Source organism: Eulemur rufifrons, chromosome 8, assembly GCF_041146395.1.
Source record: "Eulemur rufifrons isolate Redbay chromosome 8, OSU_ERuf_1, whole genome shotgun sequence".
Lineage (NCBI taxonomy): Eukaryota > Metazoa > Chordata > Mammalia > Primates > Lemuridae > Eulemur > Eulemur rufifrons.
In genome coordinates this window covers 7,124,709-7,140,210 of record NC_090990.1, presented here as the reverse complement: position 1 = coordinate 7,140,210, position 15,502 = coordinate 7,124,709, and the positions used below count along the sequence as shown (strand labels likewise).

The following is a 15,502-nucleotide window of genomic DNA, read 5'->3' as shown; positions in this document are numbered from 1 at the left end:
GAGACGATGCTGGAAGAAAATTACAACCAAATGTTTACAGTGATTATTTCCAGCGTGTGGGATGATTTTATATATTTATATATATATATATATATATATATATATTTTACATATCTTGTATTATTTTCAGCAGGTAGTTTTTATTTTCTTATTTATATTTTTATTGTTTTTTCAATGAATACACATACACTATTTGTATAATTCGAACAAAGTTAACACTTTAGTTTTATTTACTTATTTATTTTTTCAGACAGAGTCTCGCTGTCATCCAGGCTGGAGTGCAGTGGTGCGATGATCCTAGCTCACTGCAGCCTTGAACCCCTGCGCTCAAGTGATCCTCCGGCCTCAGCCTCCTGAGTAGCTGGGACTACAGGAATGTGTTACTGCACCTGGCAACACATGTTATTTTTAGAAGATGGGTAAATCACTTGGAGATCATCTCATTGTACGGATGGTAAAGGTGAGGCCCAGAGGCACCCAGAAGCAAGCTCAAGGTCGGGGAAGAGGCGTGAGCAGAATCCAGGACCTCTACCTCCCAGCTGAGACCCAGGGCTGGGAGTTTCTGCAGCTGGGGACAGGACTTGGTGCCAGAATGCACCGGATGTTTTGGATTCAGGAGGATGCAGACTGAGATTCCAGACGTTTGGAGGAGGAAATGCCGGGATGAGCAGAGGGAGGAGAATGAGCATGTGTTGGCTGGATCAATTTTCAAAGCTCTGGCTCATTCCATGCTCACGACAGCCCTGCTAGGTAAGCAGTACTATCCTCCTTTGGGAAATGAGGAAACTGGGACCAGAGAAGTGAAGCAGTCTGCTTGATGTCACACAGCTCATGTGGGACCACAGTAAGGGAGGCAGCACTGGAACCCAGCTCTAACTCTCCATTTGCTGGGGTCCAAGGAGAACCTTGATGATGTACTATGGATAGAAAAAAATCCTTGGGCAGTGGGAGTCTCATGCATGGCCCAAGTCCTCAGAGTCCCTGTAAGTCAGGAGGGGGAATCAATCTTAGAGACTTCTGGCCTCTCCAAGAGAAAGGATTCACTCTGGCATAGCCTGTCCTGTATCCCTTTGGATCTGTGTCCTGTTCCCTTCACTAAACTGCTGGAACTTGAACCCCGTTCAAGCTTCATCCAGAAGGAGGGCCTGTCTCTTTAACCAGTCATGGCTGCTGTCCAGATGTTACTCTGGTACGTGCTGCACATGCTGCGGGCTGTTAAAGGCACAGGAATCTGTTTTACTGGGAAGGTGCAGAAAGGACAGCCGGCCTGGAGGGGAGCTGCCTTGCGCCATGAGGGGCTTTTCTCACTTTCATTCATCGTTGGCCTGAGAAAGAGCAGTGGCCTCAGTGGGTGGCCAAACTCTGTGCTGCCACATGGGTTGTCACCTCCCATGGGACTGAGCCCCCCCATAATAATAATGATAGCAATAATAACAATAATAGAATTTCCAAGATGTTCCCTTAAGTGAAAAAAGTCAGATGCAAGTATATATCATACGCTACAACTTCTGTGAAAGGAAAAATATAATATATATGTATCTAGACTTATATGTATGTATCTGTAAGCAAATACAATGTCTGGAAGAATATCAAGGAACAGGTAACCATCACTCTTCACCTTTTTGTGCTTTTTTTTTTTTTTTTTTTGAGACAGAGTCTAACTCTGTTGCCCGGGCTAGAGTGCCGTGGCGTCAGCCTACCTCACAGCAACCTCAAATTCCTGGGCTCAAGCAATCCTTCTGCCTCAGCCTCCCGAGTAGCTGGGACTACAGGCATGTGCCACCATGCCTGGCTAATTTTATATATATATATATATATATTTTTTTTTTTTTTTTTTTTTTTTTTTTTTTGCTGTCCAGATCATTTCTTTCTATTTTTTTTAGTAGAGACGGGGTCTCGCTCTTGCTCAGGCTGGTCTCGAACTCCTGACCTTGAACGATCCTCCCGCCTCGGCCTCCCAGAGTGCTAGGATTACAGGCGTGAGCCACTGTGCCCGGCCTGTGCTTTTTGAATATTGTATCATGTACTGGTGTTTCGAGTTTCCTAGTACAAATAATTTAAGCCAGTGTGCAAAAGCCTTCATGTGTTTGTCCAATTTAGAGTCTCAGCAATTCCACTTTGTCCTATGATCCCCATTCTATGGATAAAGAAACCGAGGCCCCGGGAGGTTAGCCAACTTGCTAGCAAGGGGCAGGGCCAAGATGCGAAACTCAGGCAGCCTGATGCCAGGTCTTTACTCTGAACCCCTGGCTTTGCTGTGACTATGTGGCTGACCCTTGGCTATGAGACCCCCCCCACCCTGCCCCCCCACCCTGCCTTGGGGTGTTTGAGAGTGAGTGGCAAGGAAGTTGAGAGCATGAGTAAGGAGCCTTCTCTGATCCAGGAATCTGCTTCCAGTAATTGCTCCCCTAGAAACATTCACAGAAGTGGGCCAATATATATGTCTATTACACCAATGTTTGTAGCAAAAATAATTATATGGGTTTACCTGAGCACTTACCATGTGTCATGCATCATGCTTGCTCTCCGTGCATGAACCTATTTATCCTCAGAACCACCAGAGGCAGTTTCTCTGGTCATCTCCATTTCACAGATGAGATCAAGGCTGGCTGGTCCTTTGCTCACCTCCCTGGGCCTCCCAAATACTTTTGCCTCACAAAGGGGCTGGATTGATTGCTTTCTATAATATATTAGTAACTGAGGTCATGGATTCCCATGTGTTCATGAACATATTCTGTGGGGCATATGAACTCCCAATGAGAATTTAGAATGTTGTGTTTGTGTTTTGACCATGATCTTTTTTTAAAAAAGTGGAAGCATACTGTAGGATCCCCTGGACAGGCACCCTCTGACAAACACTTCTGTGTCTGCTCACAGCCCACCAGAAGCCACTTCAAATGAATTCTTAATTTCCAACAACTGGGAAGCACTGTCTGGCTTTGGAATGTCCTAAAACTAAAGCGGAAACAATCGCCCATTGTCCACTCCCATGCACATGTTGAGTTTTTTCCTAAGATACAGAGCAAAATTTCTCTTTTGCATCGATGACCTACAGTTTAAAAGCATTTTCAAAATATGAGACTTTAGAGTCTTTTAATAAGTTAAAACTCAGGGCTGATGTCAAGATGATAAGGTGTGGTAGAGACACTGACAGTGCTGGGCTGGATCTGTGTCCCCGTGTGGTGTATGTGCAGCCAGACAGGTCTGGAAGATTGTCAACAAAATCTCTTACAAACTCTAGTTTCCAGGGGTTACTTTTCTTTTCTTTTTCTTTCTTTCTTTCTTCCTTCCTTTCCTTCTTTCCCCTGTACTTTTCTATACTGTTCCAAGTTCTCTTGCAGTGAGGATCATCATTTGCACAGAAACAATAGAGTTGTGGTTTTATTTTTAATCTTAAAGCTGTTGAATCCATTAGTAACAAACGGGGCTCAACACGTGTTCGGCTTGGCTGTCTCGATGTTTTTCTTAACAAGTGAACTGGATGCTTCCAATCCTCCCCAGACCTCCCCACTTGGATTTCACTCTGTTGGACTTCACTCTTCAGGCCTGGGAACGGATGGTCCCGCCCCCGGCGGCTCCTGTCCCGCCCCCGCGGTGGCTCCGCCTCCTCTCCGGACCCGCCCCTCTCTCCGTCCTCCCCTTTTCCATCTGTCGCAAAAGGCGCGGCAGCGCTTGACGGTCGGCGTCGTTTGACGGCTGGGGGCAACCGAGAAGAAGGAGGAAGCAGTGGCGGCTGCTGCTGCGGCGGCTGCGGCTGGGGCCGGGGTGGTCGCCACGGTCGGAGCCCGGGACTGAGGCGCGGGCGACCGGGCCGGTGGGCTGGGCGGCGGGCCCGGCGGCCGCTCCCGCGCCCTTGCCCGCGCCTGGCGGCCCGATGTGGCTGCAGCAGCGGCTTAAGGGGCTGCCGGGACTGCTGTCGAGCAGCTGGGCCCGCCGCCTCCTCTGCCTGCTCGGCCTCCTGCTGCTGCTTCTGTGGTTTGGGGGCTCCGGGGCGCGGCGGGCGGCGGGTGGCCTGCACCTACTGCCCTGGGCTCGCGGCAAGCCGGGCGCCGCCGAGCCTTCTGCCTGCCTGGAGGCGGCCACCCGCGCCTGGCGCGGCCTGCGGGAGCGCGGCGAGGCTGTACCGCTGGGCCCTGGAGTGCCGGCCCTGGTGGCCAACGGTTTCCTGGCCCTGGACGTGGCCGCCAACCGGCTCTGGGTGACCCCTGGAGAGCGGGAGCCCGCTGTGGCGCCGGACTTCGTGCCCTTCGTGCAGCTGCGCCCACTGAGCGCGCTGGCTGAAGCTGGAGAGGCGGTGCTGCTGCTGCGGGAGGGGCTGCTCCGCCGGGTGCGTTGCCTGCAGCTCGGGAACCCGGGCCTCGGCCCTGCGGTCGCCGTCCCTGGACCCGCCTCGGCCTCCGGCCTTGCCGCGGGGTCTGGCCACGACTGTGTGCTGCTGCAAGAGGACTTTCTGGCGCACCGTGGCCGACCCCACGTCTATCTGCAGCACATCCAACTCAACAATCCCACGGAGCGCGTGGCAGCGCTGCAGACCGTGGGGCCCACTGCCAGCCCAGTCCCCAAGGCCTTCACCAGTACCCTGGAGAAGGTTGGAGATCATCAGTTCCTCCTTTACTCAGGCCGGTCCCCGCCTACTTCCACGGGGCTGGTGCACCTGGTGGTGGTGGCTGCCAAGAAGTTAGTGAACCGGCTCCAAGTGGCTCCCAAGACACAGGTGGACGAGACAGTACTGTGGGTTGTGCATGTCTCAGGCCCCATTAACACCCAGGTGCTCAAAAGCAAAGCAGCCAAGGAGCTCAAGGTGCTCCAGGACTTGGCACGGAAGGAAATGCTGGAGCTCTTGGAGATGCCGGCGGGGGAGCTGCTTCAGGACCACCAGCGCCTCTGGGCTCAGCTCTTCAGTCCAGGTGAGGCCTGGCGAGTGCTTGGTCCACAGTCCACACCTTGCACCCGCGTGCACATGGTCCACCCTAGAGATGTCCCTCCAAGGTCTGCAGAGGTGACCATGAAGATGGTAGTGGGGTGGTTAAAACTTGGGCTTGACATTTGTCAGGGGGCTGAATCTATGCTTAACCACTTAGTGTTTGTGTGACCTTGAATTAGTCATCAAATCTCTCTGGGCCTGTATTCAATAATCATAACACCTAGCTCAGAAGGCTTTTATGAGATTTTAATGAAAAACTGAGTGTAAAGGTCAGGCCTTAAATTTGTTCTTGTAAGTAAGGCCTGATTTGAACAGAGTGGAGTATTTTAGGGTCAGTTTGTAAAGGTTAAACCAGCAGGCGGATCCCCGACCCTCTCCTCAGTTTGCAGTCTGCCTGGCAAAAGGCAATGGCTTCCTGACACGCTCCCCTCTGGGCCGGGGTGTGTCCTGGCTCTTGTGGCTGCAGCTTGTTCCTGGGGAGGTTGCAGAATCTCTTCTTTCAGCAGGTTGGAATGTTCCTGCCAGATGAAAACCTCTTTCCCTTGTTGACTGTTTAAGAAAAGAAAAACCTATTCTGGATGAGAGGGATTTTAGTGTCCAGGGTGCCAATTTTCTGAACCCTTGTGTTTGGTTGCTCAGAGATAGTTTAGTTCATTCAACAAGTATTTAATGAATGCCGCTGCCAGGGACACAGAAGTGAACAAAGCAGAATTCGTGTTCTCACGGTGCTTGCTTAAATTCTGGTTGGGAGGAAGACAGACATTAGAAAAGTGAAGATTTAAACAACATGGCTTTTTAGAATAAAATGTGCTGTGGAGAAAAATTTACAGTATGGGATCAAGGGTGGGCACAGTGGAGGGGCAGAGTGTGGGGAGGGGTGGGCGGGGCTTTGGTGTAGCTCCATTTGTCAGGGAGGCCTCTCGAAGGAGGAAGCACTTAAGCTGAGACCTGCCTGGCAAGGAGCAGCCAGCACGTGATCTGGGAGCAGGCTGGGTTAGGCTTGGAGTTAGGCTTGGAGACTGCAAGGGAAAGGGCCAAGGCCCTAAGGCAGGAGCAGGTTTGGTTGAGTGGCTGGTGTGGCTGGCAAGGGGAGAGTGTTGGGAGATGAGGTCAGAGAGTGAGGGTGGCTGTGCAGCTTTGGTGAGGACAGAGAATTTTATTCCAAGAGGGACAGAAAGTAGGGCAGAGGCATGATCTAATGTATGTTTTTAAAAGAGCCCCCTGGCTGCCGTGTGCAGAGTGTAGGCTGTTGGGGAGCAGAAGTGGATGCATGGAGACCAGGTGAGGGGGAGGTGGCCAGGACCAGGGCTGTGGTCCTGGAGACAGACATGAGTGGGTGCTGATAGTCTTGGAGCCGGGGCTGCTGGGATTTACTGTGGACTGGCTGTGGGGAGCGAGACGTTGGGGATGCCTTCTGAATTTGGGGGTTTTCGGTGGTTGCTTGGAGACAACTTGAGGAGGGCTTGCTCTGGGGCTGAAAGAGTTCAAACCATGTGAGGCTCAAAATGCCTGTCAGATGTGTTGTGTCCAGGTGGAGACACCAAGCAGGTGGTTAGCTCTTTGAGTCTAGGATTCATATACATTTGGGAGGTAATGGTATGATACCCAAATTCATACAAATTTGGGAGGTGTCATTTAAAGCTAAAGGACTAGGGAGAGATGATGGAGCAGAGACGTGGCCTGAGCCTGGCCAGGGCATTGAAGAGTGTTCTGGCACAGGGGCCCAGACCATAGGGTTGGCACCACGTCCTGGCCAAGCTGGTGGTGTTCTCAGCTCTGGCAGCAGGCCCTGCTGCCATTTAATAGGATTTTAGGTTTCAGGCCCACAGGCTCAAGTCGGCCACGTGAACAAGACAGGCACACTGACTTTCTCCTGTACTGGAGGGAGACTGGAACTGCTGTCTCCGTCACTATGGCCGAACGTTTCACTCCTCTGCCACTTTCGATGTTTGTTTAGTATCCCCTGCCTCCCAGCTGTGCCTTCCCCCGTAACAGGCAGCCTTTGTGGTGTTGCAGGAGTGGAGATGAAGAAGATCACCGACGCCCACACGCCGTCCGGCCTGACTGTGAACCTGACGCTCTACTACATGCTCTCCTGCTCTCCCGCCCCTCTGCTCAGCCCCTCCCTGAGCCACAGGGAGCGAGACCAGATGGAGTCGACACTCAACTACGAAGACCACTGTTTCAGTGGCCACGCCACCATGCACGCCGAGAACCTCTGGCCGGGGCGGCTGTCCACCGTGCAGCAGATCCTGCAGCTCTCCGACCTGTGGAAGCTGACCCTCCAGAAGCGCGGCTGCAAGGGGCTGGTGAAGGTGGGCGCCCCGGGCATCCTGCAGGGCATGGTGCTCAGCTTCGGGGGGCTGCAGTTCACGGAGAACCACCTCCAGTTCCAGGCCGACCCCGATGTGCTGCACAACAGCTACGCGTTGCACGGCATCCGCTACAAGAACGACCACATCAACCTAGCCGTGCTGGCAGACGCTGAGGGCAAGCCCTACCTGCACGTGTCCGTGGAGTCGCGCGGCCAGCCCGTGAAGATCTACGCCTGCGAGGCGGGCTGCCTGGACGACCCCGTGGAGCTGACCTCGGCACCTGGGGGCCACACCTTCTCCATCATGGTGACGCAGCCCATCACGCCGCTGCTCTACATCTCCACCGACCTCACGCACCTACAGGACCTGCGGCACACGCTGCACCTCAAGGCCATCTTGGCCCACGACGAGCACATGGCCCAGCAGGACCCCGGGCTGCCCTTCCTCTTCTGGTTCAGCGTGGCCTCCCTCATCACCCTCTTCCACCTCTTCCTCTTCAAGCTCATCTACAACGAGTACTGTGGGCCTGGAGCCAAGCCCCTCTTCAGGAGTAAGGTAGGACGCCGCCGCCGGGTCCTCGGGCCTGTGTCTCAAGCTGGCCTGGCGAGGCCCGGGCAGGAACGGGTGTCCTTCGAAGCCGGTGCCCTCGGCCCTCAGCACCAGAGTGGGCGCTCGAGTGCGTCTTGAGAGGACATGAGAAAGTGGCTTCCGAGAGGAGACCACAAGGCAGGGACCACCGCGGCAGCGCAGGTGTGAATAGATGAGTCCGCTGGTTTCCCAGGGCAGTCCTCCCCTCCCCCCAATCTCAGCATTTAAAAATTACTGCGACAAACCCCTGGACCGACCCCAGCCTCCCCTGAGCTCCTGTTCGTTGTGTTCGGGGGTCAGTCCCTAGCCGTGGGCCTCAGTCTGAGGTGGTCGTCTAGCCAGCACAGGACAACAGGATGGTATCGTTCCCCTGCAGTTTCCTGAAACATCTTTGCCCCCAGGAAGCCCTGATTTTGGCCCAGTTGCTGTGGGAGGGCCATCTGGAGCACATCCTGGGGATCCGCGTTGATGTTTCTGGAGTAGCTGAGCTTTTTCCCTTTCTCTTTTCTTTTCCTTTCCCTTTCTCTTTCCCTTTTCCTTTCCCCTTGTCTTTCCCTTTCTCTTTTCCTCCCTCCCCCACTTCCCTCCTCCCTACAGCCCCTCCTCCCTTCTCTCCCCTCCCTTCTTTTCTCTCCTCTCCTGTCCTCTTGTCAAACCACAGTGACAGGAGAGGGGTACATGAGGCTCTGGTTCTGTGCTCCCGTGTAGTCACAGAGCCCAGATCCCACTCAGGAGAAACGCCCGTCACGTCTGCAGACACGCCAGTGGCTTCTGGCTTCTAGCTTCTGGCCCGAGAGCAGGACCTGGCAAGGCAGCAGAGCTTGACCAAGGGAGCAGCAGAAGGGTGGGCGGCAGGTCGGAGCTCCTCAAGCTTGAAGAACAAATTGAGAGTAGGATCAAAAAGAAATGCACAGACCCCCCACTGCTAAATTTGACTGGCTTAAAAAAAAAAAAAGAAATGCCCAGAGGCCTTCCCTGATCGCCTCCCTTGGCCAGCAGTCCTGGAACAGGTGTTACATTTGCATTGTGTGGGTTTTACCGTCTCTGTTAAGCAGGCAGCTGCTTTTCCCTGCTGGTTGGTGGCTTCTCTATCCCCTTGAGTGCCTCCTCTATTCCCCGCACAGTTGGGACATGGGCCAACCACCTTCATGGGTACTGACCCATGTCCCTCCTTGACTCGGGCTCCAGCTAGGCCATGCCATAGCCAAGCCCAGGGAACTGAGTCCCTGGTAAAAAATCTCGCACAACCTGGGGCCAGAGTTCTCTCCACGGCTGGCTCAGAGCCTGGGCGGGGTGCCGCCAGGGCTGTCCCCATAGCCTGCTTCCCTTGATGTTTCTGTAGCTGGCCACAGGGGTTGGCAGTGAGTAATAATCACTTGTTTTGTGAATTGAACAGGAAGATCCCAGTGTCTGAGTGAACTAACAGCCCTGCTCTCAGCCACCGTTTGCACAAGACACCCAGCACTGCAAGTCCTGCTGCTAGGAACAAGGGATCCTTTGGAAGCAGCCACCCTTTGTGCCTTGTTGGGGGAAACCAGTGACACAGAAGCGTGTGTGGATACTCCAGAGTTTGCATTGGAAGGAACGAGTGTCGTCACTTCCAGGGGAGGGGAGGGGCCAGTGGACTTTTTGTAAGCTTTCGAATCAATAAAATGAACCTAAATGGCAAATACTTGAAATTGAACTCACTCCTTCTACTTTCCCCCTTTCTTCTGTCCCAGGAAATAGACCTTCTTTTGAAAAGACTCTTGTCTAGGAGAAATTGTTTTCTTTTCCTAATTTAATGTGCTCTTTCTTGAATGAATTTTTAATTTATTTTTACTGGGATTTTGCTGGATGGATTTTGCATCCACTTTAGATAGTGACCTTGTAGTGGGGCCTGATCTAAGCCGCCTCAGTGGCGTTTGGAGGCCCCGCGGCCGCGGCTGCACGGCCTGCGGGGAGGGTGTGGGTCACGTTGTCATCCTAGGGTTTGCACGTCCTTTCTTAACCTGAGCCTGTGGAGATCTGTCGTTTTGTACTTTGGGCTTTGGGGGAGGTGTTTAACTTTCTAGTGATTGATGACTGTTGGGTTTTAAAATACCAAAGCTTTTTTTGTTCTGTTTTTAAATAAATATCTTTCAAACTTCCATGACCGGTTTGTGTGTGGTTGAAACCTCTGGAGACATTTATCACATCTTCCCCCATCGCTAGTATCTGAACCAGGAGGACACGCCACATGCCCTGCTGAAAAGAAACAATAGTTCTCTTCCTGTGTCCTCTACCTCTTTTCAAAGGAGTAGGCTCAGAATGTGTGTTGGTGGCCACCTTTCTGCTCACCTGGGGGTGTGCTGGGTGGCCCAGCTGCCTGGGCTGGTTGAGGGCTTCTAGTATCACCCTAGTCCCTTCCCTGCTTAAGGTGCCCTCTCTCCCTACCTGCCCGAAACAGCCTGGGTTTTGCTGGCCATAGGATGGCTGCAAGAGAAAAGCCCCAGTGGGCCTTCCGCGCACGCTACGCTGCTCTGCCAAGATCAGATCTCTCCTCTGTGTGGGGAGAAGGGAACTGTCTGTTCCAGGGACCAAGAAGGGACTAAGCTGGGTGTGGCAGTCACCCTGGGGGTTGTCCCCAGTGTTTTGGCTGTTTCCCGGAGTTCCCAAGCAGGGTTTTAAGCTGCATGACTCACAGGAAGCGTGGTCCGCTTGCCAAGCAGCTGAATGTCTGGCCCACAACAGATGGTTATGACAGCACGAACGGGATCCTACTGGTGGGCCTGGTTTCCCAGGTGCTTCAGCCCACACGCCTCCCCTCCTGTCTGGACAGCGCGGAGCTCAGACGTGCCGCCTCCAGCGTGGAGCATGGGCTGGCTCGCCTGCTGCAGGGAGTGGGAGCATCGTGGGGTGCGCCTGGCTGTCACTGACAATGTGACATGCTCTCCAGTTGTTCCATTAAACTGGAAGCTGCTAGATAATGAGCCACACTTCAAGGCTCCCATTCACTCTCCACTGAACTTCGACCTGGGCATGTCGTAGGCTCCCATGAATGTAAAAACGAACCCATGGAGCTGGTGCCCGAGATATACTTACCTACGGAATGACTAGAATTTCAGCAAACGAATATTTGTAAATTACAGCTGTCATTTAAGGGCTCACCATGTATGTTGCATTTTACATCAACATGGCCCTATGGGGGAGGAGGTTGCTGGGAGTTAAGATCCCAGTTTGAGAGATGATTTGTCCAAGGCCACTCAGCCATCCAGTGCAGGCGGGAATGCAAAGTGGCTGACACAGGCCCAGGCTTCCTGGGAGTCCCCACGTGGCACCACTTCCCACAGCACTCTGGTGGCTTCTGCACGATGCTCAATGTCTGCAGTGCTCACCCTGCCAGGGAGGAGAGGCCCGGAACTAACCCTGCAGGGTCTGCTCTGCACGGTCTGGTCTCTGCTCGTGGAGGAGCATCTTCCCAGCCCCTAGGGCTGGGGGCACAAATAGGCTTTATCAAGTTGCTTTTTCAGGGCCTGAGATCCGGTGTGGAAAATTTAACTGCGTGCTATCCAGTACTTCCCAATGGCCAAAAAGCTGGTTTGGAAGTTTATTAATTTCCTGAAAAATCTGCCTGCACCGCACGCACGCCTCTTGGGCCCCATCTCGTCCGCTCAGCCGCCCTGACTCCTGCTGTTGCCACGGCCACCAGCTCTGCGCAGGTGTAAGTGTCTGACAGCACCTGTGCCCATCATCCTGTCCCAACAACCACCATCCCACTGGGATTATCCACACTCCCATCCACTTCTCCAACTTACACTACTTTGAAGCAAATCCAAGACATAATGTCATTTCATCTGTGGATATTTCTGTATATACCTCCACAATATAAGTATTAAAAAAAAAACCCTTGTTGGCCGGGCGCGGTGGCTCACGCCTGTAATCCTAGCACTCTGGGAGGCCGAGGTGGGCGGATCGTTTGAGCTCAGGAGTTCGAGACCAGCCTGAGCAAGAGCGAGACCCCATCTCTACCAAAAATAGAAAGAAATTATATGGACAGCTAAAAATATATATAGAAAAAATTAGCCGGGCATGGTGGTGCATGCCTGTAGTCCCAGCTACTCGGGAGGCTGAGACAGGAGGATCGCTTGAGCTCAGGAGTTTGAGGTTGCTGTGAGCTAGGCTGACGCCACGGCACTCACTCTAGCCTGGGCAACAGAGTGAGACTCTGTCTAAAAAAAAAAAAAAAAAAAACCCCTTGCAACCACAATGTGACAATCACACCAAAAAATAACAATAGTTCCTTAATATCATCAAATATCCAAATTAAAAAATGAAGCTGTCTCACAAATGTGATCAACCTTTATTTTTAATTTATTTTAAAACATTTTTTGAGGGACAGAGTCTCGTTCAGTTGCCCAGGCTGGAGTGCAGTGGTGTCATGATAGCTTATTGCAACCTCAAACTCTTGGGCGCAAGCGATCCTCTTGCCTCAGCCTCCCAAGTAGCTAGGACTATAGGTGCACACCACCACGCCTGGCTAATTTTTAATTTTTTTGTAGAGACAGGGTCTTGCTATGTTGCCCAGGCTTGCCTTGAACTCCTGGCCTTAAGCAATCCTCCCGCCTTGGCCTCCCAAAGTGTTGGGATGTAATCAGTTTTTTAATCAGTGTTTGTTTATACCAGGATCCAAACAAGGTTCACCCATTGAGTCTCTTTCAAACTACAGGTTTCCTTTTTATCTCTCTTTTCTTTTTTTCCTTGAAATTTATTGTTGAAGAAATCTGCTGATTCGTTCTGAAGAGCTGGACTTTGCTGATTGCATCCCGGTGGTGTGTGCCTGTTCTCTGTGCTCCTGTGAGTCGGTGGTCAGATCTAGAGGCTTGTTCAGTTGTTCGATTTTCCCTGGCAAGACTACTTTACAGCAGCAGTGTGTGCTTTCATCAGGAGGCATATCGTAGCCAGTGTTCTCTCCTTTTGTGTGTTAGTTCCTGATGTCTAGACCCATTAGTTGGATCTAGGGGTGACAAAATGGTGATATTTTAATTATATCATGCCTTCTTCATTTTTTAGCTAAAATGCTTATGTAATGAGAAACTTTCCCTCACCTATTCGTTGGTCACCAAGTGGTGCAGTTCATATAGGAACAGCAGGATAAACCTTTGATCCTTTCCCTTTACTCATTGATGTTCAAAATAACGAACTGGTTCTCTAGCCCCCTATACTGGGGACTGGCCAGATTCCTTGAAAGTATTTTATGAACTCATGGCTTTAAACACATTTGGTATGTTTTAATTCATTGTATTTATTAATCTTCTGGATGGTCCAATGATACTATCTTTGGCCCTTGGCAGCCCCTTCCAGTTGGTGTACTTCCGGGCTCATGATACTTTTCTCCGAGCCCGCTTCCTTTGACCGGGAAAGGGGTATTTGGAGACCATCATTTGGAGGCTTCTTATGAAAATAAGAAATATTTTCATAACTGTATTTCAATATATTTGGTCTCCTTTGTAATGCTAGGTATTTTGTTAGTTCAAAATCTTTTTCTGAGGTCCAACAGGCTTCACTGGTTTGCCAAAGGGACCCTAACACGAACAAGTTAAAAGAAACGTGCTCTAGAAACACACCCGGCCCCCACAGCCCAAAGAGAACATGGACCACCGGCTCCTAATTGTGAGGGACCAGAGCCGGGCAGGGAGGCGCAGGTGGCGTAGGGGCAAAGAAGGGAAATGACCCTCCTGCAGTTTGGATAGGGTTTGGGACCCAAGGACCAGGGCTGGGCTGTGGGCAGTCGCCTCCGGACCTCTGAGCCGGGGTCAGTTTTCTTTGCACCGCAGATCAAAGGGCCTCAGGAAGCCGCCCCGCCAGCACAGCCCGGTTACCCCGGGGCTCGGCCCTGTGCCAGGGGATGAGGAGCTGGCCCCAGCGGGGGTCTGGGAGGCCGAGAAAGGGCGCCCACGGAAGGCGGTCAGCCGCTTCCTGGAGCAGACGCTGCGGTTCTCTTCCCCTGCATTCAACCTTCCGCTCCCAGGACCTCAGGTCACCTGCAGGGCTCAGCGCTGCCGGGAGGAGAGACTGCACGGCCCAGCCCCCTCGCAGCTGGGCGCGAGCGCGAGACTAACTCTGGCCAATGGCATTGGCTAGAGAATTCGCCTCGTCCAGAGCGTCATCGAACTCGCGCCTGGGGTGGGCTGCGCGCCCCACGCATCCCTCGCGCCCGGATGCGGGCTCGTGGTCTTCCTCGCGGTCCGCAGTCAGAAACACGCGGGGCAGGCGAGGAGGCGCGTGCTCGCGTCCTGGTTTCACTCGGTCGTGCAATGTCGCAAAAAGCACACACAAAGCGTTTAAGCTTACACGAAGTAATTCTGCAGTTATCAAATGCAAAACACCAATAAAAAAAAAAAAAGCTGAAATTACAGCCCCCCAAAGGCCTTAATGAAAACAAAATAAACCAATGTCTGTTTTTAAACAGCAAGATAAGCCTCGCAAGCGCAAGGCCTCAAAAAATTGGTTTAAGACTCAGAGTTGTTCCTCTCCACGGAAATCTTTAGTAAAAGGCGAAAGATTTATGCGATCTGAAGAGAAACCAGAGCATAACGAAGTTTTTCGGCACACAGTTCTCTCGTAAGCGGTACTCCTAATAGTGTAGTGGTGATTTTTTTCCATAGAGAGATTTTTTTACTCTGCCTTTCCGTCAGGCAATTCCTCCATAGTAAGCTAAATTTTTGGAGCATACATTGAAGAAAAAAGGAGAATTTAGTACTTTAAAATAAAAAAAGTGTGCAATGCATTGTGGGTATGCAAATAACAAGCAGCTTAGGCAGGCAGCAGGCGCCGGTTTCCAGAAATACCTTAAACGGCTCATGCGTTTTAGCGCTGCGCCAGAGGCCACCGCCAGGGGGCAGACCGGAGCCCGGGCCTAGGAGAGCAAGTCTGATTTTCGTCTGGTTTATAATTGGCGCGCTAAGTAAACATTTCTTTTAAACTTAAAAAAAAAGGAAAAAGAAACAATTATCTTTATTCATTCATTCAATAAAAATGCGTTGGGCACTGTGTTCGTGCTGGGCCCTAGGGGTGAAGACAGACCCCCGAAATGTGAGCGCTGGGGAGGCCGGTGCTGTACCTGCGAGGGGCGCAGACAGTTCGGGGACACCTGGGCGGAGCAGGACAGCGTCCCGAGGCGGCGGGGAGGGCGCGCTAGGCCGCCGCGAGCCCTGCGAGCCTTTGAGCCAGCACTTCAGTGTTGCCAGGCAGTGGTTCTCACCTGGGGGTGCCGAGAGATTCCAGCACATCCCTGTACCTCTGGCCACTCCAGACGTACTGGAACTGGGCCTGGCCCAGCCCTCCGGGCTTTAACTCGTCCTCCGGGACATTCCCATGCGGGCTGCACGGAGAACGCTGCTGGGCAAGCTTGCTGGCTGAAACATGGACAGCGAGACGTCTGGGAGACTAATGGGCGGCTGAGCAGTTCGGACAGAGAGTGGCGAGGCCTGGGGAAGGCTGCAGAGTGAGGAGAGACGAGTCTAAGCAAGGCCCGTAGGGGACGGGGGCAGAAACAGGGCGGGGTGGGCAGGAGAGGCCGGTGAAGAAGGCGAGGAAGATGCCCGGAAGCCTGGAGTCGGAGGAAGGCCCGGAGTGGGGGCCACACCAGAACCAGGGCAGCAAAGAAGGGACAAGAAGGGAGTGGTCCTTGTGTCCAGGGCCGTGAGAGGTCAGG

The 15,502-nt window shown here is 52.5% G+C and overlaps 1 protein-coding gene and 1 non-coding gene across 2 annotated transcripts; one reads left to right on the top strand and one right to left on the bottom strand.

Moving 5' to 3' along the window:
- Positions 1 to 3,684: 3,684 nt before the first annotated feature.
- KIAA2013 (KIAA2013 ortholog) lies at positions 3,685 to 9,958 on the top strand. Its single transcript, XM_069477341.1, has 3 exons — positions 3,685 to 4,907; positions 6,941 to 7,794; positions 9,224 to 9,958. The coding sequence occupies exons 1-3, from the start codon at positions 3,875 to 3,877 to the stop codon at positions 9,239 to 9,241; spliced, it is 1,905 nt and encodes a 634-aa protein (XP_069333442.1). The 5' UTR covers positions 3,685 to 3,874; the 3' UTR covers positions 9,242 to 9,958.
- A 4,306-nt stretch (positions 9,959 to 14,264) lies between these two features.
- On the bottom strand, positions 14,265 to 14,380 carry LOC138390991 (U5 spliceosomal RNA). Its single transcript, XR_011234638.1, has one exon. It is a non-coding gene; the product is annotated as a U5 spliceosomal RNA (small nuclear RNA).
- Positions 14,381 to 15,502: the final 1,122 nt, after the last annotated feature.